This window comes from Lipotes vexillifer, unplaced genomic scaffold (assembly GCF_000442215.2).
Source record: "Lipotes vexillifer unplaced genomic scaffold, Lipotes_vexillifer_v1.1 scaffold388, whole genome shotgun sequence".
Classification (NCBI taxonomy): Eukaryota; Metazoa; Chordata; class Mammalia; order Artiodactyla; family Lipotidae; genus Lipotes; species Lipotes vexillifer.
In genome coordinates, this window is record NW_006773582.1 from 1,382,808 (window position 1) to 1,409,516 (window position 26,709).

Below are 26,709 nucleotides of genomic sequence, written 5' to 3' on the forward strand. Positions count from 1 at the left end.
TGATGGGTCTAAACACATGAAATGCTCCCATATTTGGAATCGCGTTGTTTAAGTGTCATTTCTCCCAACACTTGTACTCCTCGGGGGGGATGATTTGAGAATTGAAATATGGTAGTGTTCCCCTCATCCTCTGAGGTCACTGGATTGGTGCTATACAAATAATGGTGGTATTATTGATGTAATGTGCAGCATATTGGAATTAAACTATGAGCTGATATATGGAGCAGTAGATATTGTATTTTTAGTTCATTTCCTTAGGCAAATGCAAATATTGTACTTGCACAGTTACCTCAGGCGTTCACAAGTTAGAATTCCAGTGCAGACAGTTTCCAGTAAATATGAACCAAGTGGTACTATTAGTTTTGCATGCACTAGATGCCTTTTTAAGCTCTGAAGAGAAAACTGAAGGAGAACTTGTATAATGGGGTAAATTGGGTATGTGTATAAAAGATTCAGCAAGGCTTTGAGGTACTTCCAACCCGCATGAAACATTAAACATACTGGCTGAGACTAGCTTGAAGATGGACTTTTTCTTGATCCTGAAGAGTTGTCTTTTTTATTTTGTAAAACAAGATGAGGGCAGCACATTCAGCTAAGAAATGAGGTGAACAGTTAAGCTTTATTACCTTTCTTAATCTTAGGAGAGAGGGGGTTGCTATTATAATTTTTAAAAATATTTACTTTTCATTGTTTAAACGTTTTCCTATGGAAAAATTCAAACATATACAAGAGTAATGAGAATACTGCAATAAACGTCCATGAATATATTATCCAGCTTCAGCAATGATTTGACTTAGGCCAGTCTTGTTTCATCTGTGTATCTATTTCTTTCCCTCACCCAAGATTATTTTAAAGCTAATCCCAGCTACCATATAATTTAATTGCTATTGTAAATTTTCATTGTTAGTAGTTGCATCTAAAATATTTCTCACAGCCGTGAAGAGCATGTTAGGAATCCTCTTTTGAAGGAGGCTTATTTATTGATCTTGTGGCTTTGGTATAAGAGTGGCTACTGTTTTATGGAAGAGGAGATTAGAAAAGGCAGTCTTTTGTTTTGCCCATTTCTCTGCTTTCTTGAGGTAGGTTTAGCTTTAGGGGCACACTGTGAGGGTGTTATTGGATGAGGGTTTAAACTATAAATGGTTGGGAGAGAGAGCAGGTTAGTCTAAGTTTGTATTTGCCTAATCAGGTAAACTAGATTAACATTAGCTATCCCTTTGCCCTGAAGCCCAAACAGCTAGCATTCTTAAATTATCTTAGTATCATTTAGTATTCTATTTGTAGCAGAGTTGTGGTCTTAATTTAAAAAGCACTGTAAGTAAAGTTACTGAAGCCAGCCCAGGTTGAGCGCACTTTAATACTTGACTACGGTGATTCCTCCCATTCCCTGAGTTGAGGAAGTGGGTCTTTGTGTACCAAGCCTAGTACCAAGTACAGATTACCTAGAAAACAGTGCCTGAGGCAAAACTTGCTTGACTGGAAGGAGCAGCCCCCCAGGAAGCAAGAAAGGAAAGCAGGGGAAAAGAAGAGCGAGACACGGAAAGGGGGAGAGCAGATATAAAGGCCACATTAGCAAGCTGGCCGCACTTCCTAACAAGTGGAACTGATGGCTTGGTTTCACAGCATGTCTTCACAGAAGGCCCGTCCCCCCATCCTCCCCCCGCCCACCAGCGTGTCTCAAAATAGTCCACTTATAGGAGGAAGGGAGAATTTATGCGCTCGTTCCGGTGAGCTCAGTGAGTTTCCTGTTCAGAATGGACTTTTCCACGAAACCTGCTTCATTAGCTCTGTTTTCCAAAATAGTTCTTTTCAGTATGGTCTTGCTTTTTAAAATAAAAATTGTGGAAGAGGAAATTCTGAGAATCCACTTTCATGGGGACCTTCCTAATCGAATGTGACCTCAAGGGAAAGATAGGGTTTCATAATATTCACACCAAATGTAGTTCTGAAATTTTATATCTGCCTATCATCAATAGAATCAGGTAAGAGCATACTTATTTTCTTCTTAGTAACATATGTGGATTATTCTTTTAGGATCCTTCATTTTGAGATCAAGAGAATGCCCAGTTACATGTCCATGTTTTGTCTTAGTCAACAGTTTTTTCATCTTTCTTGTGTTCATGAATCTCTTGCTTGAGATTGGAATGTCTACATTCCAGGAAAGATGGAGAGTTGGTTGACAATTTCATGGCAGCGGTTTGATGAATTCATTTCCTGCACATTGAGTAAAGTAGTCAGTTGTGTAAAAATTCTAGCTTTAGTGCTGTCGGCCTTATGAGGAAAAGTTTTGGAGTATAAACAGCTGCCTCATTAATTTAAAGACATCTTTCTGTTCATCAACACTAACACCAACTTTATTGGCTGTGCCTGCCTTTCCTGTTTTTGAATCCGAACAGGATCCATAAACAAAGAGTATATAGTTCTTAAAGTTGTCTGGAATCGGAGTGCAGATATCAAGGCCATTCAGAGCTCTTCTCACAAAGAGCTTGTGCCCTTGAGAATGGCACCTCTACTTTAGATTTGGTTTCCTCCATTGTCTACAAGGAGATTGAACAAGGTACTCCTTAAATATTCTCTCCAGTTTGGTCTTTGTAGACTTTAAATGACTGATCTCTGGATTAAACATCTCCTGGAGACAGTAGTGGAGCTTGCAAACCTGGCTTTGTCCGTCACAGAAAACTTGACTTTTTCCAGGGACAGTGACCAGTGGAACAGCATTCTCCTTAATCCTTTGCCCCCATTATCAGCACTGATTTTTTTCTTTTCCTAGTGTAAGAGAATAGGCTATTCCAGATTCTTCATTTATGACTTATGGTAAAATTTCAGGAAACTATGTTTTCTTAGCTTCTAAGACCGTATGTATAACTTTTACTTCTAAACTTTTACTTTGAAAGAACTTTGGTAAAGTTGAAAGCAGGGAGCATAGTTAAGATGATAAGGAGCCAGTGTGTGATGTCTGAAATTGTGTGATTAGGAGTATGTTCTTTGAATGAACTTGATATGAGTTAGCAATATACAGCAAGGAGTGTCCATTCATGGAATAGAGTTTGCCTTGTGTCTAAGGTTTCTCTCCCCCAACCAGACCTCCACTGGGAAACTTGCTATTTCCTTCTGAGCACTCCACTGTAAAACAGATATTGTCATCCAGAGAAAACCAGCCAAGATGGAGAGAGTGCTTGATACCACGTCTTATGAGAAACTGTTGAAAGAAGTTGTAATATAATAGGGGCCATACAGTGTTACCAAGTATTTTTAATCCCTGTTCTTCACTTTTTGAGTCAGGCTTAAATAGCAGTGCTCTTCTTGGTAAGTTTCTATATATGCCTAGCCTTATGAAATAAGTAATTATAGGCAGAATTTTAGTGTCCATGTAACCAATATTCTAACATTCAAGATTTAGGTTGTTTTCCGTTTTTCACTATTAAAGTCTTTGGGCATATAGTTCCACACTCCCTCCACCCCCATTTCTTTACACGCATCATCCCACCCAGTATTTCAGATTGACTCGCCTTTTTGGAATTATTAAATCTAGTGGTATGATGCATTTTTAAAACTCTGGATTTATTTTACCAAATTTTTATCATAAGGTTACCAAATTCTACTTCCATTAGTAATGCATGATAGTGCCTGTTTAACCATATGCTGGTAATTAAAAAAAAAAATACTCTAATTCTATGAGAAACTATTTTTTTCCTTTTCTTGAATTATTAATATGGCAACTTTTTTTCACATACTTGTAAACCAGTTATACTTTTAGTACATATAGTCAGCCACGATGCTAAGCTGTCTTTATATACTGCCTCTTCTACTGCTTTAAATTAACTTCTAAAAAGGTTATTATTACTATTTCTCTCATTTTTCAGATGGGGAAACAGAAACAGAACACTAAGTAACATGCCCAAAGTAAAGAAGCTAATTAGTGGCATGTTTGTGGTTCTAAATTCTCTAGTCTCTAGTCTGATACTTTACTGTCTCTCACATGTATATCCTTTTCATTGAACTTTTAAAAATCATTTGTATATTGTGTTAGCGTCTTTAGACAATTTGTGCTTTGTATATAAGTGTATGTATGTATTACCTTTTTGGGTGTTCATTTTCAATTGTGTTCCAATTTGGAAGAGTGTACAAGTTGGTTTCAATGATTTTTAATTTTTTTAATATTCAGCTTTTAAACCAAACTGGAACTAATTTTGGTTTAAGATGAGGATCTAAGTTAATTTTTTAAATGACATATGTATATGTCTTCGTGTTTCCATTTAATGAATGATCTTACCTTTACTCATTAATTTTGCTATCTCTTTTACTGTATATGTGTTTAGCGTGTAGGCACGCATATTTTGTGCCATTAACGTCTGTCTATTCTTGTGTAAACGTTTCCTCCTCATCAGTTTCATTTTAGATTTTCTTAGCCACCTTTGCAGTGTCTTTACAAAGAAAGTGAACTTGCAGGAATCCAGTTCTGCCCCACTTACTTTCATTAAATGTTCTCCTCTGTGTCAGAAGACATGAGCAGTGTGCTACCTTGTCATGGCTGGGATAGGACCTGAGTAGGAACTTTACCAGCTGTGCAGCCCTCTTGCTCATCCACCTTTTGGTGAGGCGGAGAGTAGACTTCAGCCAGCTTGTGTTCATTGCCTGCTCTATTCTAGGCTTTCCTGAGACACTTTTGCATCCTTTCTGTGATTTGATCATCATTAACATCCTTACACTGATGATGAGGAGGTGTTTACACAAGATTAGACAGACATTAATGGAACAAAATATGCAAGCCTGTACACTAAACACGTATGTAGAAAAAGAGCAAAATTAATGAGTAAAGGTAAGATTATTCATTAAATGGAAGCACGAGAACTGTCTGTGGACCGATTTGTCCCAGTTTTACAGCAAGCCCACGACAGAGCCAGCACTGGCTCCTGGGCTGCTTTGTCCTTTTTTTTTTTTTTTGCGGTACGCGGGCCTCTCACTGTTGTGGCCTCTTCCGTTGCGGAGCACAGGCTCTGGATGCGCAGGCTCAGCGGCCATGGCTCACGGGCCCAGCCGCTCCGCGGCATGTGGGGTCTTTCCGGACCGGGGCACGAACCCGTGTCCCCTGCATCGGCAGGCGGACTCTCAACCACTGTGCCACCAGGGAAGCCCTGCTTTGTCCTTTTTATACCAGTGCATACTAAGAAAACTCTTCCCGTTTACAGTCTTTCATTTGTAAGCGTGCTTGAAACAGTGTTGGATTTGTGGAGTTTTGAGAGAACGTGAGACATAATTCTTCTTCCCAAAGGTATGGCTCCATTTAAATAAATAGAAATGCAGGTGTGTGTTTATGTTTCCAGCTCGTAATCTAAAATCTTTATACGGTTTAAGTTATTTGCTATTGAAATTTTGGATTTCTTTTATAGAAGACATTTTTGGGGGGCGGTAGGGAGTAAAATTCTAAGTAAAATATGACAAAATCTGTGAGGTCCAATGTGGAAGATACAAATGTGAATTGGAATTTAAATTAATTAAACTTAAATAGAATTTAAAAATTTAGTCTCTCAGTCACTAACCAATGTCAAGTGCTGAAGAGAGCCACATTTGGTGAGTATTGGCACAATATAGAACATTTCCAAAATTGCAGAAATTTCTGTTGTACAGCATTGGTATACGTGATTCTACAGACAGAAGATTTAAGAAAAAGGGCGAAGTGTTGAGGTGTACCTTATGGGGTTCTGTAAGTTTTAGTCAAAGAACTCTTTCTTTAATGATTGATGAAACAGTGAGATGCCATAATTTCAAATGATTTCATGGACAATAATCAACAGAACAACAAGATACAAAAATCATTTACTACAAGGGTAGATCAATACTTACTATACTCATTTTATAACTGAGGGGATTAAGAGAATCTCCACAGCCCAACACCATAAATACTAGAGAAACAAAGGCTGCAGGTGTTTGAATAAAGTGTTGAGGTCTTTCTGTATCTAGAAATACGTGGTCTTTTTACATTTATACCTCTGACAGTTTGGGATGAACAGTCATTCTGAGTCCTTTAAATGTTAAGAAAGCTTAAAATGAGACTCTTTGAATTCAACACACTGGTCTAATTTTAGACCCAATTCGAGGCTGAAAAAGCCCTACTGTTGAAAGCAAACCAACAAAATCAAACTAGAACCCGCGTGGATGCCATGATCTTTAATCCATGATCTTTTATTCACAGGCAAATATGGAATTAGAACATGTGATGTGATACGTTCTGGGAATTTATTTATTATTTTAAGAATTTATTTATTTATTATTTCTGACTGAAATTTAAATAAAAATAAAACCAAGAGTATATCCCCCCCCTTTAGTGACAGATAGAAATGAAACCTAGTAGAATTCCATTTCTAGAGTACTCTGCTTTCAGTTTCATCCACCAGCACTCAGGATCTGGTGTTTGGTTTGTGACTAAGATGAGCTGGTGGGGGTCCACATGAGAAATTCCGCAGTGAATGAGTTGGAACCCTTTGGCGTTGTGTCCAAGAAAGCTCACGTGTCCTAGTTAAAGCTGTGTGAAGTGAACTGTACCTTCCTAATGTGGTGGCCCCAAAGACTGGGTTTAATCCTCTGGTGTGAAGGCTTTCGCAAGTCTTTTCAAGAGCCTAAGTACCATAAAATACTCTCACAAAAGCCTTCATTCCAAAGAATGTGTGTGTCTGCTCATGTCAAGAGCTCTTAGTGAAGAACAATGTGCCTAAAGCCGTAATCTAATAAACAAACAGATAATCTAGTTCAGTTTTGTCTAAGTAATATAATGTCTCTATCAAACTGTTTCCTTCACCTTGAGCTCTATTCACAAGGAAAGGGTTCTGCGTGGGAATGTGTGTACATTTTCTCTAAACAGGAGGGCATTGAGTTCCTGTGACTGGATGTCTTGTTTTTCTCTTCTGGGTAGCTCTGGTTGTTTATGGTGGGAATTTTCCGTCTTGGTAATTTGGTATTTTACTTGGTTTTATTGTAAAGGGTGGAAATGTGTACACCTTAATTTAAGAAATATTGTTGCATCACCTCCATCTCGGTTAACAAGGGCCAGGTCAGAAAGTTCTCACATGTTTTGAAGCCTCTCTAACCAGATTTTTATATACTTATTAAGTCAAAGGGAATAAACTATTTCCAAGGAGCACGTTTATGGATTCCCGAGGGGTAACATTTGCAAGAATTGACAGCCTAGGTACTCCCCTTCACACTGCTTAGGTGAGCACTCATTTGTCCTTTGGAAAATTATGGCCTTATAGTGAGTAAAATATAACTTTTTGGGAAATTCTGAATACAAATAGCTTCATTTTCAGTGAGGCAGCGAGACACAGGAATCAGGGTCAGACCATAGGTATTGCCTACATTACAAGTTGCTTTTTGCGGGATCTTGCTTCAAGAATTATTTTATGTCATATGCTTGGTAAGCACCTACTTGTAGTTGGGATAACTGTCCTATCATGGCATCAGAGGGCATTTTCTGACTATATCCATTAAAAAGAAACTTCAGTCTCTTATTGCCATTAATTGACTCTTGTACTTTAAGTCATGAAATCACAAACTACCAGTATTCCATTTTACTAGGTCTGTTGGGTTTATAAAGCTCAGATCTTTATAATGTACACAGCAAGTAGTTTTCTTGCCTCTACTCGAACACTTCCAGTCACTTGTCACTCACACATTCTCAAACCAGGTAATTTCTCTTCAGTCTTCACTGTTATGCCTTAGGCTTTGTAAATGCAGTTACACTCCATTGATAGACATTTGTTAATGTTTCTGTGAAATTCTTAACATTGTTTGTAAGCAAACTTAATTTTTCTTTCTACATCTTAATAAGAGTAAAGGCACATATTTTTATGTCCTTTAGTCTCAGTTATAGTTTTGTCTAAAGAGCTAACTATACTTGAAATAAAATGTATAGCTCTATCATTCTGCTAAATCATAACATTTATTTTTCTCAGAGTAATAGATTTTATCACCCCCACCACCACCGGCTTTTTAAGGCATTGCCATGTAGATCATCGTAAAAACATTGCCCTAACATTTTTCATTCTGTTTATGTGGTTCAGAGAGATGAAATAAGTTTCTCTAAGCTTTAGCTGGGCTCTGTGTGGGCAGGTTCCTAGTCTATCTAAGTTTCCTTACCCACAGAATTGACCTAAGAAAAGCAATCCCACAGGGAGAGTATGAAATTCTAACTCAAACTTACTTCTTAAAAGTCCTCAACCTAATATCTAATAGGGTTTCTTTTCTTAAATGTGGTATCAAGATGATGGTTGCCAAAAGAAAAGAACTATGTGTGTGGAACAAAATGAAACATCTTTAAATAATACATTTAAATTTAAAATATGGTGAAATGGGATGACATTTTCAGAAAATTGTGGGAAACTCCAGAAAACTTGTACCATGAAAGAGCTTTGACTCTTGCCTACACTGTGCTCCTATGCAGACGAACTGTCCTTTGGGGTTTATAGCACTGTGTGCACACTTCTCTTCTTTATGACACCTGTGGTTAGCACAATAATGGCCCCAAAGGTGTCCGTGTCCTAATCTCCAGAGTGTGTGAATATGTCGTTACATGGCCAAGGGGATAAAGGTCGCAGATGGAATTAAGGGTCCTTAATCATGAGGGTCTGTAGAAATGAATGATGGGGATGGAAGAGGTCTTTGGAGTGATGTGATTTGAGAAAGATCTCAATAGCCTTTGCTGACTTTGAACATGGAGGAAGGGGGCCACAATCCACAGAATGATGGTGGCCTCTACAAGGTGGAAAAGCAAGGAAATGGATTCCCTAGAGACTCCAGCAAGGAATGCAACCCTGCTGACACCTTGATTTTAGCCCAGTGAGACTCATGGCAGCCTTCTTATTTACAGAAGTGTATGATAATACATTTGTGTTGTGTTTAAACAATTGTTTGTGGTAAGTTTTTGCAGGAGCAGTAGAAAACTGTTACAATATTATGTTGATATCACCTGTTCATGTCTCTGCTCTGGACAATGAATTTCTCAAAGGCAACAATGTTGTCATTAAAAAAAAAAAACTTACCACTATTCTACCTTGAAGGAGTAAAATTTTCTGTCAAACACCAGAGAGATCTAGTATTTACCGGGTGTGTGTGTACCTTATACCCAGCATTGCCCTAATCATTGTGCTTTGCAAATTTTGCTTACTCCCTAAGAACATTGTTTAACCTAACCTTACCGAATCTTAATCTTCTCATCTATAAAATGAGTTCAAGGGCTGGATCTGGGTTGCCAAATTTTTCTGGAAGTCAAGATGGAAAATATTTTAGGTTTTGCTGGTTGTAAGGTCTTTGTCTCAACTACTCAGTTCTGCCAACAGAACACAAAAGCATCCATAGACGAAAAATGAGTTCATGACTGTAGCTGTGTTCCAATAAAACTTTATTTACAAAACAGGAGACAGTCTGGATTTGGCCATTGTTTGCTGACTCGTAGATTAGCAGAACCTCCTTATTCCATTCTAATTCCTTTCTAACCTGATGATTTTGTGAGTTTATAAAGTTGTACCATTAGTGCCAGTTAAGCCATGCAAGTGCCAGTAGGACTTGAAGAGGTAACTCAGGTAATGGGATGGGTGTGTTTATAAGAAGAAGCATGGTATTGCCAGCTTGAGTGTCAGGAAGGGAACTGCCACCAAGTCCTTGGCAAACGGACCTGGGACAAACACTCTTAAGGATGAGACATAAGGGGAACCTTGAATGCCAAGGCTGAGCTCATTGAACTTGAACTTGAAAGTCAAAAGAAGTGGAACTACTGTTGGAGAAATAAAAGGGAGCCATAAATCCATTGCCCTCCAGAATGAAAGACCTTCTGAGACAGCTGGCCAAATGAAGCAGGAGGAGGGGACGAGGTCCGCATTTAGCGAAATTATGTCTTTGGGCAGCCAGACCAGGTCTGTTAAAATAACAAAGTGCCTGAACTTCTGCCCAGAACACGTCACCAGACTTTGCACTGGGGACCGTCTCCTATCACATGACTTCCTAATCTGAGGAAGTGAAGAAAGCAGAGTGAATGAAATACGAAGAATGAGGTATTTCTTGGAGTGCCTCCCTAGAGACAAAATCTGACTTTTCAGGAGACTACTGTTTGAATTCTCTATTCTAATTCGAAAAGACGTAAATTTATGGATCTAATAGATTTTGCAGCACCTAATAGGTTTTGAAGGCCTTTTGACGTTTTCTCGTGATGCAGGACTTGCCCATTGTAGGTGTGAGGGCGTGGGTTTATAGGTCAACGTGGGCCAAGAAGAGCCCATTCAGACCTCAGCGAAAGGCACTGGGGTTTGGGGATGTTCTTGTTTGTTTGACTACCTGGTTGTGGTGGTGGTGGTTGTTTTGCCTTGGCTGTTTCAGCAGGTTTTCAGGACAAAACTGAGCTCTTTGATTGATTCATCACAATAGCTTGTTTGCAGTGTCTTACAAATTGTTCGAGAACAGTTTGTCCATAATAAAAGTGACCTAGTAATACTCCCAGACCCAAGGAAATGTTGGGTTAATCAGTCACAGAAGCACTTGATGTGCCAAGTTAGTGCCACCTCAGGGCTCTTTATGTGGTTCCTTTCCAAGTTTTCTAAACATTCCGGGGAGAGCACAGTATTTGTTTATTTGGCTGCTAGGACTTCATTCTGCTATTGTTTTAGTTACACTCCTATGCCTCTCTGTCTCTCTCTCTCTCTCTCTCTCTCCTCCCCTCCCCTGTACCACTCTCACTCTCTCTCCCTCATACGTACATACACTTATTTTGAGATTGATAACCACTCAGATTCTTCCTTTAAAGGGTAACTTAATTTGGCTGGGATTCAACTTGTAGTTGTCAAGAATTTGTGTATATACCCACTCAGCAAATATTTTCTTAACTCTTGTCCATCTCAAATCTCTGAGGCATGGGAAGAGGTGCTTTTGGGCTAGAGTGATGAATCGTACGTGATGTGTGCCCTCAAGGAACACACGGTGCAGGTAAAAGGGTCCTGTATTCTCAACAAGATGCATCATGAACATGCTCTCGAAGGGCTCTGGAGGGTGAGAGTTGGGAAGGTGCTTTTGTTGGGAGGCAGCCAAGAAAGGCTGTGTCGGGTTGGCAGGTGACCTGGGCTCCAAGAAGAGCTTGGGTTTCAAAATGAAAAATGGTGGAGAGGGAGGTCTTCATGCAGACAAAGGCATGAACAAATTATTAGAGTCAAGGAACATAGTCGGATATATGACTGGGTATGTGGCTGAACAAAAGTCAGCATTCTGAAGTGCTGAACTTGGCAGAGCTGGTGTTGGCAGCAGTGATCTCAAAGAATGCATACTCACCGGAGCACTCTAGGAGGGTACACAGTGGAGTGAACTTGTCACATTGCTCTCCATTTTCTCCTAAGAACCCATCCTGTTTAAGGATTCTGCCCGTGCCAGATGAGGTCCTGTCAGATTTTGAGAAACCTGGACCAGGGGTCTTACCAAGCCTCTAGTATTCCCAAGCCATCCTTCTCTAAAACTCCAGCTCAGTTGCCATTGACTCAATTGGCCATGTATGTGAGGGTTCATTTCTAGGCTCTCTATTCTATTTTGTTGGTCATTATGTCTTTCCTCATGCCAGTACCATACTGTTTTGATTGCTGTAACTTTGTGGTGAGTTTTGAAACCAGGAAGGGAGAATTCTCCAACTTTGTCCTTTTTTCTTTTTCCCCCCCAAGACTGTTTTGGTTATTTGGGGGCCGATGGAAGTTTTCAAGCTGGCAACAGTGTGTAAGATTAATTGGAAAGGACTAGGCTGGGAAGAGTGAAAACTATTTAGGCTGTTTCATACGTCTAGATATGAGGTAACTAGTCATTAAGTATTTTGGTGGCAGTCGAGTTGGAGAGCAGTAAACGGATTTGGAATATTTGGAATAATTTAATATGGCTTGCTGTATTGAGTGTGAATGAATGAGACAAAAAAGAGAAAAGGGATTTTCTCCCAACCTTTGTGATTGGAAGAACTGTACTGAAATACATAGAAAAATAAAGGACACAAGAAGAGCTGAGCAAGTCTGTGGGTTAGGGGATCTGAATTCAGTTTTGAACACTGAGCTAGAGGTTCAGATGGGGATGCCCAGCCATCGGTTACAGATGCCGACGTGAAATAAATGAGTGTCATGGTTATTCTGGGTCTTATGTTGCTTATAAATGGTGTAGATTTTTTTTTTTTTTTAATGTAATGCATTTACGGTTACCATGGTGGCAAGAGCCAAATGAAGGGACGTGGTTGGCAAGAGCAGCAAAGATGGAGATCTGGTGAAAGGTAATTTCATGACGCTTCTGTGCATTGCCTTAGCTCAGAGGAAAGAGGACGCTAGATGCTGTTGACGTGTGTTTTATTTTGAAGTGACTGTTACCACCAGCGTCTCTAATCCTTAGCCTTGATCTCTTGGAGCCTAATGTTCCTGTTCTCCAGCTGAGAGAGACTAATTCACCATCTTGTGTTGTAAACACTCACTCATTTTAACTGATTACACCTCCAATGATTCTCAAATCACTAAAATTACTAATTGCTATTCCTTACACATCAAAGAATGAATCCTGAATAATTAACCCCAAATAAAATTAAATGAATTGGCCCTTTTAATTAGAGTCCCTGCTGCTGTTTGTTCTGAGCTTCCTTTTCTTACTGTTAAGAGACTTTTAGAATGATTAAAACTGTTTAAGACTTAAACAGCCAGTGACCTTTTGATACGATATAAACCCATGAAAGCAATATTTCAGCTAGCAGGTGGTGAAGTAAATTTTTAGAGCAAGTACCTGTCAGCTCCAGTATTCTTTTTGGGGGGGAAAAAAAATGCCAAAAAACAACCACCTTGAGATGAAATGAGTGTCTCTGTTTGATTATTTTTAAAGCATTTATGCATTTGCTAAGCCTCAGTCTCGATGAAATGGCAGGGTTGAAGGAGAGTGAGTAACGTTGGCATCATTTTATATAAATAGTAACAAGAATTTCTCAGTGAGAAGGATTTGAAGTCATTTGTGCATAAAAGATGAAGACCGGAGAAATCACACAAAGCCCCTGGTCTCAGCCCTTCTTATCCTCAGGGAGTCTCCTGAGGCAGGGAAATGGGCTCACACAGTCAGGCCAAGGAAGCGTGATGGGATTTCATTGCTCCCGATCGTCACGCTAGGATTCCCAGCCTATCCATGCTGCATTTAGCCTGGGTGTTATTGAAGATATTTCACGTGTTTCTGATCATCTAATCCAAGTGTCCTAAATAGTAAGAACCTCTTCTCTTCTTCGTAGTCTCCTGAAGTTGTAGGGGCCGAGCAGGTTTCCTCCGTATTCTTAAGCAGCCTCAGTTTCTCACACTAATTTTGCCACCTATCGTGGTAAATGTGTCCTCAGCCAGAAGTTAGGGGATATAGGGTCACAGTGGGTTTCTTGGTATGGTTCTACACTATATGTGTTTCTCTTTACCACACTGGTTGAAATTTCTCCATGTGTAGAATAAAAGTTATTGGACTAGATCAATGACTTTTTTCCTTAAAGTTTAAAAAATAAAATTTTACTTTTCACTTTGAAATAATCTCAGGCTTTACACAAACGTTGAAAAATAGTATAAAGGATTCTCACTTAGCCTTTATCCAGTTTCCCCAAATGTTGATATCTTACATAATCATAGTACAGTTACCAAAATTAGGCAATTAACACACTGACCACAGTACTTCTTGCTCAGATTTAATCAACTGTTCTATTAAGATGCTTTTTCTGGTCTAGGACCCTGTCCAGAATCACAAGTTGCATTTAGTTGCCTTGTCTTCTTAGTTTTCTTTAAACTAGGATAGCTTCTCAGTCTTAGTTTGTCTTTTATGAAGGTCAGTGACTCTTAACCAGGGCTACATGTCAGAATCATGTGGGGAGCTTGTCAAGATACTTGTGTCTGGGTCCCAACCCAGACACGAGTATCTAAGAATCGTAGAGTGGGGCCTCGCTGTATGCAGTAAAAGAAAGTGCTTCCTGAGATGCTGATGCCTACCTTCGTTTAAAAGTCAGAGCTGTTTCAACACCTCAAGCGCTACTATTTTGTGTTTCTATTCACATGACATCTCTCCTTCCACATCCTTCATTTCCCTGTTCCTCTTCCATTCCCAAGTCTCCTTTATGGACAGAAACCTGATCCTCCAACATTCCTGGGGGATTTGAAGGAGTTTCTAGATACATTGTGGGATAAGATACTGTTAAGACCCATCTACAGACCTTTTATTGCAGAAGAAAGATCAAGTACAGTACACATGGTTGCAGTGTTTCTTGAGATGAGGGTGTCCCCATAGCCAGGTGGTGACTTAGGCATGAAGACTCAGGGCCTGTATCCTGAAGACATGCTCCGAGTAAGTTAATGTGTAAAAACTAGCAATGACAACAATAGCAATGACAACAACAACAGCAAAACTAGGTGGCTACTTTAAGACCGATGTTATTAACTGTCCAGCTATGAGCATCATGCAGGACCTATGACACCCCCGCCCCCAGTACTATAGTGTACTGACCTTATGTCAGTAATTGAAAAGGGGCAAAATGGTCCATGGTAGAAATACATACGTTCATTTTTTCAGAGTTCAATTCAGTTTAATATAATATAGATTTATAATAATAATCATTTATAATAGTAATATTATTACTATTCATCAGGTATCTCCTGTGTGCTCTATGTGCCCTCTAAAACAGACAGCCTGCTCTCAAGGTGCTTATAGTCTAGTAGGAGAAACCAGTAGATATGCAATTAAACTAACAGAGAGGCTTCTCTCAAGGTGCTTATAGTCTAGTAGGAGAAACCAGTAGATATGCAATTAAACTAACAGAGAGCAGAATATGTGCTCCAATAGAGCTAAATCAGGAAGGAGCAATATGTTGTCACTGGAAATGACGATGGGTCACTCTATCCAGATATAGCAGTGGTGAAATAAGTTTAAATGAGCTATTTAAAGTGTTTTTATTCCGAAACTATCACCCCTCCAGCTCCATCACCATCTTTGGAAGGAAGGTAAGCTTCTGGCCCCAGTGGCCGCCACAGGGTGACGTCCCATCTCCAAGAAAAAAGAGTATTTTTGGAATAGTCTCTCAGCACATTGATATTTGTTTGCCAGCTTCTTTTTTCAGTGGTAAGTTAAGATTTTTTGTTTCTGAAGACTGTTGCCTCATTCTGTGTCCACGGCATGAATTTTTAATTTTTAAACTGAGAGAATTTCACTTTTTGGTGTGGGGCTAAAGGTATCTCAGTCGTTGGTAGAAGATTGATGCTTAGGCCTAAATCATTGCCCTGTTTATTTTGAATGCCCGTCTTCGGAAGCCAAATTATATGGTGTGTGGTTTGTTGTTTCGGTGGAAATTACTGTCTTTTTGTAAGACAATTGACACTTGGTGGATTCAAAAATGCTATTTGGTTTTAGTCCATTTGCAGAACCAGACTGTCCTCCTAATTTCATGTTATTTGAAAATCATTCAGTGTTTCTTAACTAAGAAAGTGAATTTGTTTTTCAACAAATGGAAACCACTATGTGATAGAGAAATACAGTATACTTAGGTATGATGCCCTAAGATGTTTCACCTTCACACAGACTATTTATTTGTGGTCAAACATGAGGACTGCTGAACTCAGTGGCGACCCAGGGATTCTGTATTAGCTAGAGGTAGAGTGAAACCATCCATCTGAAAATCAGGGAGACTTCATCTACTTTAGGATAATCATTCTTCCTGCTTTTAATTTGAGAATCTGAAAGAGCATTTCAAGCTAAGTTATTTAGAAGGATGACGGAGACATTACATTTTGGCTTGGGTAAATATAGTGATGCATTAAAATTAAACACTGGCTTAAGTAGATTCTGCAATTCATTTCAAAGTATCTTCCTTTTGATTTTTTAAAAATGCATGCCTATAATTCACATTTATTGTATAACAGTTAAACCAAAAGGAGAAGGCATGAGCTGTAGACAACCATCCCATGAGCTATAGACAAATTGTTAACGTATACAAAATGTTTATACAGAAATAGTGCCGTATTATAAACAATATTCAGTAGCCCATTTTTTTTCTCACAAGGTAATACATCAGAAACAGTTTTTCATGTACTTGTCCCAGATACTCCATGACTCACACCTCACTAGATTTAAGTCTTTGTTCAGATATCACCTCCATGAGGCATTTTCCAACCATTTTCTTTAAAACTGCAGTGTTCCACCATCACCCTAGCCGTCCTTTCCCCCTTCCTTGCCCTATGTATCTGTATAGTACTTAGCAAGATTTGATATCGAGTATGTTTTATGTAATTTATTTTTTAAGTGTTCTTCTCCTGATAGAGTATAAATTACACGAGTGCAGCTCTTTGTGTTTATTTTATTTATTTGTTTGTTTGATGTTTCCTTCTGGTGTCGAAAAGAATCCCTGGCACATAGAAGGCACCCGATCAATGACTAAATAGATGTCAGATCTAGATCAACATCATCATTTTGACGGCAACACAATTTTGCAGTGTGTGACTGACTTCAGTTGATTTTTTTTTTTTACCCCAGTTTTATCGATGAATAGTCTGATCATTTCCATTGTATTTCACTGTGATTAAGATTCTTTAACATGCTTCCCTGTATAGTCTTTAGTCACTGCTTTAGTAGGATAATTTATTATAAGTGGTATTGCTGCATCAAAGTGTATAAACATTTTTGAGGCTTTTGATACCTGTTGCCAGATTTTCTTGAGAAAGTTTTATCTTTAATACTCCTATTTATATATAAGTAGCATACAAGAGTGCTGAATTTCTTCTATCATCTTATACCACTATTGTGTTTCATCACTCTTTAATTTTGACCTTTCATTTAAATAACATGACTTAGAAAATTAAGTCCTATCAGAATCAAAAATTTGTTTATTTGTTTTTTAGTTAAGCAGCAGAAAATAAAAATGAAAGAAAAGTAGAAAGGTTTCTCTTCTAATATATAATTATATATAATAAAAGCATGAACTCCAAAAATGTCTCGTGTGAGAACTAGAGAACTGAAGCTACCTGGTTGGGGTCACATATCTTCTCACTTACAGATGACGATGTGTCATTTAAGGGGGGCAGTATTGTTGCTATTTTGATGACAGTGAGGACAGGGAACCAGGGATGCCCAACCTTTCCCTGATAATTATCACTTCTGCCCGTGAGTTCTCAAAGGGGCTGCACCCTGAAAGAACAGGAGAAAAATGGAAATTCAGGAGCTGCCTTATTAGTAGCTCCATGAGTGCTTAATCCAAGAAGGAGGTCTGTGGTCACCCTGAGATGGTGCCTAGGCTTTGGCTCTGGGAATAAGCAGGCTTTTTATCCTATCTCTAATAGGAGCCACACATTGAGTAAATCAGTGCAACGCCTTTCCTATTTTTAGTTACAACCAATGGGTAGTAAATAGATTGAGAAGACTGGGAGGTGATGCATTAAATGGGACTTATCCTCAGTGGCTCCTTGATCTCTGCCATATCCCAATATTTCCAGGTGGCTTTTAAAAACTTATGACACATTTCTAGGTACTGAAAATTCTCTTTTGAATTGTGTGTATGTGTTATTTTAAAATAAGTGGGTAGAACAATGACCGGTTAGAAACTTGTATAACGAAAAGTGAGTTTCTCTTCCACTCTTGTTCCCCAGTTGCAAAATTGATCTGCTTAGAGGCAACTTGCCTCTAACAATTTCTTGGGAATCTACTTAAAAGATGCTCCCCGATATTACAGGCATATATGTATATATGTTATCACACAAATAACATTTACTTAATGTCATAAACCTTGATACTTTGTTTTTAAAAGATTTCACCCAGCGTGCTTTCTGATGGAGTTTTCTTGGCGGCACATGTGTTTTAATGCGAACTGAAGATGGATTTGAGGGTAAAATTGTAAACAAAGTCTTCCGTTGCTTGGTTTCGTAATAAATTGCCTCTCATTTATGAGGAGAATGCTACAGCTGTGATCTAACTCGACCACCTTCCAGAGATTTCTCACTCCTGTTCTATTTATTTTATCTTCTCACTTGTTCTCTTTTCGCAACCTTGCTCAGAGAGCTTCATCTTCTCAGATTTGGTCTTCTCTACTGAGTGGGCAAATTTTGACTCAGCTGCTCTTTTGTGCATAAGTGAAAAGAAAAAAATGTCATCTATCATGTACACATTGTACAAGTCACTTACATACAGTTTAGCTTAGCAGTGTTCAAACTGTGGATTGAGACCTATTTATGGGTCACAGTCACTTTAGTGGGTCATACACAACACCTTTAATGTCAGTGTAGAGAAAATGTCAGTGTAGATTACATGCAATAAGTATGGTTTCATGAAACCCTCATTTCAGATATACATGTACTTAACACATGTCCAGATAGGAGTTTTGCATCATCATATAAAAGGTTATTTCTTTACTCTGGGTTGAAGTAAAAAAAAAAGGTCCAGAGTCTCAGTTTTAACTGGGTTGATCTGCAGAGTGACACTGTGAAGTGGCTATTGTTATACTCATTTAATAGGTGAGGAAAACTGAACCTGAGATGGTAGCACTGCCTTTTCCAAAGTAAAGGGTAGAGCTAGGCTTTGTGTTTTAAGTTTTGGGGCTTGAAATTTTGTACTATTTTCTTTGGAACATATTTCCTTTCTCTATTAGTTACTGTTAACGGAAATGAGTAACTGTCTTTACTTGAAGCTTATGATTTGGTCACCATAATTATTTTTATTTCGTGTGTGTGTGTGTGTGTGTGTGTGTGTGTGTGTGTGTGTGTGTTCCAACCCAATCTCTTGTGTACTCATAATTTAAATTCTTAATTTGAGGAGCTCCAAAGTAATTTTATTTATAATTACCTTAGCGTTCAGATTTTCCTTAAACAACCAGAATTTCTCCATTTAAGAAAGTTAGAGAGCCAACATCTGCCAACTGCAAGAGCCCTTCACGTGCGGTCCACAGATCTACATCAGCATCACCTGGGAGCATGTGAGAAATGCAGAATCTCAGGCCTCACCCCAGACCTGACGAATCAGAGCCTGCATTTTAGCTAGATCCTTTTGGTGATTTGGACATTGATGTTTGAAAAGCACCTAAGACACCAGGTCATTTAATAAAAAAAAAGCAATTGAGTGATTAAATGGCTTTTTATTCAATTAGTTTTTCAACCTATGTTTACTGAGGGATGACATGACCCAAACTTTATGCCAAGTGGTGGGGATATAAAGATAAATTATGAGTGGGCTCTGTTTGTTAGGAGTTTCAGTTCTTACTAGGAGAGAATGGCCATGAACACATAAATGTAATCAAGTATTATAGATGCTGGGATAGAACCTCTATGAGGCACAAAAGGGGCTGTTATCTAAATCCGTATGTGTGTGTGTATGTAGGTTTACATGGATATTTGGATCAAGAGGAAGGAGAATGATGCTTGCTTTTTTTTTTTTTTAACCATAGTAAATGAATCCAGACTTTATTGATGATCTGAGTTTAATTACTCCCTTGTATTTTTGCACTACAATCATACATAACCAGTAACTTACCATCTTCTTTGTCCGTAAATTCTTGTCATTTTCTCCCTCTCATGGGGGACTTCATATCATGAAGGGCTAAGCAAACTGTTTTCAGGTAGCTGCCTTTTATATATGCCTGAGCCATGTTACTGGGGTAACTACAGTGGGTGATAACTCAGTTACAATCAAGTAGCCACATCTGCTTCTCAGTGCCACTGCCTTTTTACCACTAGACTAGAAAGGGTAGCTTGAGAAAATATAAATAGCTGGGTTTCTGGGAGTTTTTCCTCACTCTCTTCAAGTTAATGGTATGCATAACGGGCTATTTTCTGATGTCAATTGGAATAAAGTAGTGTTTGACAATCAGGGATATAAGACTTTATCTGCCGAACTCACCGTTTAACTGCCTCATGGTGCTACATCTGGCACAAAGCAAAAACCTCTTGAATATTAGCTGAATGAGATGGTACGGTATAGAGCAAATTAAGCAAGATCTTTTCTTGCTTCTCTCCAAGGCATTGTGAGCATCCGTTTCCAGCTCTGTATTTCACTAGCAGTGTAACTTTGGAGTAAATCATTTTAGCTGGTAATTGAGGAATAAATGTATTTTGTGTATTGGGTAGGCTTTGTATGGTGAGGCAAAGGGTAAGGAGGAAACCAGGTTTATAGACATGTGTCTGTGACTACTCTACTCCTAATAAAACCAAATATTTCTTTCTTAGCTTTATGTATCACTGCATTCCCCAGTTGCCTGATGTGTGTCCATTTTTGGCTTGCCTGTTTGATTTATTCAGTGCCCCTGTAATTCACAGGGTCTGGGAGTTCACCTGGATTTCCCCAGCGAGCCCAGAGGGCAGGGCATGCACGAATGTGAAGGTCTACAGCTTAGCATTGTTGGTTGTAAGATACTATAGCTGATTCCATCCAGGTGCTTTTTCCTCTAGGAGGGTTGCCCCGCAAGCATCTCAGCCAGGTGCTCTTTCATCGTTTGAAGAAATCTACTGAAAAGAAAAGGATCTTCCCCCGCAACATTTATATACACACATTTTGTTCTTTCCTTTTTGCCATCTTCCTTAAACATGGAAATTGTACCTTCTCTCTTAAGCTGAACTTACTGTTACTTAGAGGCATTTCCCTCTGTTGACCTGCCTGTGAAAATGGTGAGCCTTAAGTCAGAATTCTCATAAGAGTTCTTAGTCTGATTTAAAACTCTTTACGAAGAGTTTTTCATTGCAGCTGTCTTAACTAGTCATGCTTCCCTTCAAAGGAGCCATTTTCTATCCCTTTATCATGCGTGTGTGTCTGTTTTCTACATTTACCCAGTCCTCCACATCCTTTTAAAATGTGAGCTCCACTCTAAACAATGTAGCAAGAAGCCTATGATGGGGCTTTCCTGGTGGCGCAGTGGTTGAGAGTCCGCCTGCCGATGCAGGGGACACGGGTGCGTCCGGAGCCTGTGCTCCGCAACGGGAGAGGCCACAACAGTGAGAGGCCCGCGTACCGCAAAAAAAAAAAAAAAAGAAGCCTATGATGATTGAGCTTGAAAGATGGAAAACTTTGGTCTAACTTAGTAACTGATTAAAATAAGCAGATACTTATTATGAGGTTATCCCTATGACTTTAATAAATCTGCCTAATCTTGCCTAGAACACATGGTCTAGATTTATGTTGTTTTCAAGGTATTTCTTTTAAAAAAATACATTGTATTTTTTTCCTCGGTTCCTTTTCACCCTCCCAGGACTCTCATCAACCTGCACCTCACTATATTTAATTTCTGTGACACAAGTATAGGGTCAAGAAGGATATAGTTGGAAGGGACCTCAGAGACAGGCAGGTGTACTTTTTATTCTAAGACAAGTTTGCTCTGAGAATTTGGGCAGTTCATGTGTCTTTTGTGGGCCTCTGTTTCTACCTTCGTAATATGATCTCCAAGATTTTGGTCAGTTCTGATACTGTTTAATGTTCTGACAATTCCTGTGACATAAAGAATCTGGTAAAGTATAAGAAGGTGCTGAGAAATTCTCTTTTAAATTGAATATGAAGAAGGCATAGGTCCAGATAGAACATTTGAATCTGAAAATTAAGCTGTGAGGTAGAATTTGATCATCAAGTCTCCATCAACCTACACTTCTTTGCTGATCACCTAAAACTTCATCGTGAGCTTTCGTCTCATACATTATGACTTTTAAAGGTAGAAAAGATCTTGGTGACGATCCTTCTTACTTGACAGGTATTTCATTTTTTTTTTTTTTTTTTTTTTGAAGGCTAGTGAATTTCTCAGTCCTGGCTGCACATTAGCATTATCTGGGTTTTAAAGGAATATGGGCATCTCATCCCTTCTCCCCATTCCTTTTCCCCATCCCTGAGAATTCTGAATGCATTGGTATGAGGTAGAGTTGGGGCATCGGCATTTTTAGATAAGGTTCCTTGGTGATTCTAGTATCTAGCCAATGTTTAGAACTCTTAGATGGAGTTCATAAAGATTTATGAGACTTATAATTTTAATAAGGATATAGACAACATATATCTTCAGATGTGCACACCCAGAAGGATGAGAGAGGTAGAGATATTTCTATATGACATGCCATTGAACCTTTCCAATTCTATGGGGTCCAGAGTAGGAATACTATGACACTTTGCTTAATGCAGTGGTTCTCAAAGTGTGGTCCCAGGCCCAGTAGCACCAGCATCACCTGGAGCTTTATTAGGAATGCAAATGATCAGACCCTGACCCAGACCTACTGAATCAGAGCTTCTGGGGGTGGGACCCAGCAATCTGTGTTTTAACCAGACCGTCCAGCGATCCTAGTGAGCTCTAAAGTTTCAGAACCATCAGCATAGAGAGTTGTTGTGGGAGTAAGAGGTAGCCTAGGAAAATCTTAGCACGGTGCCTGGTGCATGGTGAGAGTCCAAAAAACAGAGTACTCTAAAGATAGTGTGTTTGACTTCTTGGTAGCCTGAATATGGCTGGGAGCTAGACTTGACAGCTGTTAGCTATTCTTCCAACTCTAAGACTGTTACTTTTTAAAAATTTATTTTATTGAAGTATATTTGATTTACAATGTGTTAATTTCTGCTGTATAGCACAGTAATTCAGTTATACATATATGTGCATTCTTTTTCATATTCTTTCCCACTGTGGTTTATCATAGGATAGTGAATATAATTCCCTGTGCTATATACAGTAGGACCTTGCTGTTTATCCATTCTATATATAATAGTTGGCATCTGCTAATCCTAAACTCCCAATCCATCCCTACCCCACCTCCCCCTCCCTCTTGGCAACCACAAATCTGTTCTCTGTGTAAGACTGTTATTTATAAGGCAAATGGAGCTCAACTGAACAATCTCAAAGGTGTATCAGAACAATCAGTCCAAGTCACCATCCTTCCACTGTGATATTTAGACTTTCTTTTCTGAAGACCTAAGTTGTGATGTTTTGGTACTATCCGACAGTGACTCATTGAGTGGTAGAGACTATACCACTAAATGTTGAACAGCTGAAATGCAAGGAAAAACTATTTATCCATAGAGGAGGACAGTTCCCCAACACGTCTAAAACATTATTGCTAAAAGGAAAAGGGCACGTAGAGAAATTTTTTTCAGAAAATGAAGGTTTCCTTTTCTTAATAGAATTTCTTGCAAAGAATATTTAAAAAGATTCCATACCAAGAACCCATAGCGATGTTAGATTTCCTAGGATCCTAAAGCCTGGATAGTGTATAGATTTCCAAATTGGATGTTTCTTATTCCAGTTTCTCCTAAGCTTGTCCTGCACACACTTTTAGATTAGTCTTTAGTAAATCATATTCTTAGAAGTGTTTCCTTCTCAGAAATCCTTAATGGATCCTCACTGCATGCACAATAAAATTCACACTCTATGCTAGATGTGGAACACACTTAAAAGCTTATTTTTATACTGCTTTAATTTTTATAACCTTCTAGTGTTATTTTACATTCCTGTGTTTATGCTATATTGTAACTTGCTTTTTATTCTCTAGACCCTGATTTTTTTTTTTTTTTTTTTTACCCTTATGCCTCTATTTTCCTTTATCTCTGTCTAGCATGAACTTACTATCTACATCATAATGTTCAGGGGCAATTTAAATACTCCAGTAAAGCTTCCTTGTTACTCCAAATGAATGTAAGCTTTCCTTTATCTTAACTTCCAAAAGAGTTTGTAGAGCTTAATAAATTACATCTTGTGTTACCTTACCTGTTTACACATTTTTTTCCATCTCTACTTGACTGAAAATTCATTGAGGACAAGCAACAAGTCTAATACACCTCAGTAATCCACCGCTCCAAGCACCTTCCATGTTCTGGCTAAATGTACTTGACACGCTTCTACACCAGCTTTATGTCACTTCTAAGTATCCTGTCTGGTCCTCATTCTCCTGAAAGTTAAGGATGCTAATTAACTGAGGAGAACTTAGGGAATAATTGCTGTGCAGGACAAAAAATTATGTGTCAAAGCCAATTACAAAGCAGTAAAATGCCAGCTAATGCAAATCTCCTTGACTTATGATGGGGTTACATCGTGAAAAGCCCACTGTAACTTGAAAATATTAAGTGGAAAATGCATTTAATACACCTAATCTACCAAACATCATAGCTTAGCCTTGCCTACCTTAAACATGCCCAGAACATTTACATTTAGCCTACAGTTGGGCAAAATCATGTAACACAAAGCCTATTTTATAATAAAAAGTTGAATATATTATGTCATTTATTGGGCACTGTACTGAAAGTGAAAAACAGAATGGTTGTGAGGGCACAGAATGGTTGTAAGTGTATGGGTTGTTCACCCTGGCGATCTCCTGGCTGACTGGGAGCTGAGGCTGCCTGCCGAAGCCCAGCATCACAACAGCCTTGCACCCCATATGGTTACCCCAGGAATAGATCCAAATTCAAAGTACGTTTTTTGTTGAATGCCTGTTGCTTTTGCACATAGGTGGAATCATCATAAGTTGGGGACTGTCTGTGTTTGTAAAGGTGCTATAGTGTTGCATCCATGTTAATTTCATGTGTGTGTTTCCTTTCCGCAGGTGATTTTCTTCCACCCCCGCCTCCACCTCTAGATGATTCCAGTGCGTCTCCATCGGGCTCTGGGAACTTCCCTCCTCCACCTCCCCTTGATGACAGTGCTTTCAGGGCACAGGTAAGATCTGGGGTTGAAGTCATGTTTATAAGCCATGCTAGGAATCATGAATTCTGAGATTGTTTCTGTGGTGGATAAACATTTATCCAGAGCCTACAGAGAGCTTTACACCTCACAAAGCACTAAGGCATTTTAATGCCAACTGCCCAGCTCAAGCTTCCCAGAGTTCTGCTGGCTTGCCCTCTGAAGCCCTGGAAATCCTTTTACCTACTAATTTTATTTTGAAACTGAAAGTCATTCTTTAGGAATGCCATTTGAGAAGTCCACATTTTCTTGTTATCCTGGAGACACACAAGCAGGCTTTTTTATTGCCTTTTTTCTCTTTCCACAGATGTTGCATTCTAAATGAGTAAGGCTGATATTTTAAGGTTCTGGTTGGTCACTGTGGGTACTAATTGGTCAGCAACATCTTTCTAGCAAAAGCAACAGCAAAATTTCTTAGGTTTTCTCTTCTGAGTGAGGCCAGGCGTGCACAGTATGGTATGTGTTGACTATTGAGCAGTATTTGTGCTCCAGGGAGTGTTGAGAGCAAAGTGACTCAGGGCTAGATTCAGAAGCAACAGTAAAAGTTCTCAGCCTGCGTTCATGTAGAGCCACTGGTGACCAGCTGCCACTGTTTAGGCAGTTAAATGCCAGTTACGTCAGGAAGGAAGACTAAATAATATTGTCATAAGATTATTGTCATATTTTTAGGGGTGATGATGTTACTATAGATATGTCAAAGAAAAAATCCTTATTTTTTAGAGAAATGTCGGCAAGATTGGTGAATGAAGTGGAATAGTGCCTGGTATTTGCTTTAAAATCAAAAGAATCTAAAAAAGAGTGGGTATGTATATATATATGTATATATGTGTATATATATATATATATATATATATATGTACATATAACTGATTCACTTTGCTGTACACCTGAAACTAACACAACAGGGTAAATCAACTAGACTCCAATAAAAAAGAATCGTAAGAGTAGGGAGCTACTGAGTGAGAATATAGGTGAGAAAATATTAGTTATGAGTTGATGATTGTTGGGTGCGTGGAGGTTTAATTCATTGTTCGTTCTACCTTTGTATATGTTTAAGATTTCCCATAATACATTTTAAAGAGGAAGGGCCATAGAAAGTAAGTGCTTAAATAGTTCAGTTCATTGTGTGACTTTTTTCCTCTTAAATTTCAGGCTAGAGGAGACAAAGGTAGAAATGATTAATTCACTCAACAAATATTTCTGTGCTCTGTGGGGGGACCTTTATAGCACTACATATTCTATAGCAAAAAAGACAAACAGGGTTCTGCCCTTATGAAACTTACATGTTAGTAAGGGCTGTTCTTTGCATATTGTTTAATTTATGCAATTAAACACTTTGTTTAGTCTATCTTCTTTCTTGAATAGTTATGTAACTATTTTGTAAGCATTTAAAATCTTGAGTTCTGAAAAGTTTGCTTGACCTGTGACAAGAAGAGTTGTGTTTGATACTAGTAGAGCAGCTTATTCTTGTCACATGATCTCGACCAGGTCACCCTAAGGCCTACTTTTCTTGTAATTAAAGATAAGATAACTGTATCTACCTCTAATAATTAAATGAAATACAGATGGATTTGAATGTACTAAACTATAATCACCTTACAGATATTTTGATGTTATAATTGTCGCCATATAAAAGTAACAGCAACAAGAATAATAATAAGGCTGGCCAAGGGTTTCATTAAGAAAAATCAAACCTGGGGCTTTCATAAAATTACAAAAAGTCTTTTTTTTGTATAGATTTTGTCCTATTAACTATATCCAAACTATGACTTTGTTTTTGAAAAGGAAGGAAATAAACAAAAAGCCTGTTGCCATGTTGGCTTATGTTCTATAAAACAGAAGGAAAAGGATAAAAAAATAAAACAGATTTTGCCAAATGGAAAAGGGCAGATCTGGTAGGAGAGGTGTGTTGTTATTGAATATGTGTAAGCTTGTTGGCAAGTTCAAAAGAAAATGGGCAGGGACTTCCCTGGTGGCACAGTGGTTAAGAGTCCGCCTGCCAATGCAGGAGACACGGGTTCGAGCCCTGGTCCGGGCAGATCCCACAT

General features: G+C 38.7%; 1 protein-coding gene across 2 annotated transcripts in view; it reads left to right on the plus strand.

Moving 5' to 3' along the window:
• Nucleotides 1–26,709, plus strand: part of LPP (LIM domain containing preferred translocation partner in lipoma) — a 641,451-nt gene that overhangs the window by 228,309 nt on the left and 386,433 nt on the right. For both annotated transcript variants that reach the window (XM_007448432.1, XM_007448433.1), the window contains one exon: nucleotides 24,525–24,637. In XM_007448432.1, the coding sequence (XP_007448494.1) occupies nucleotides 24,525–24,637 (113 nt within the window). The remainder of the gene's footprint in view (nucleotides 1–24,524; nucleotides 24,638–26,709) is intronic.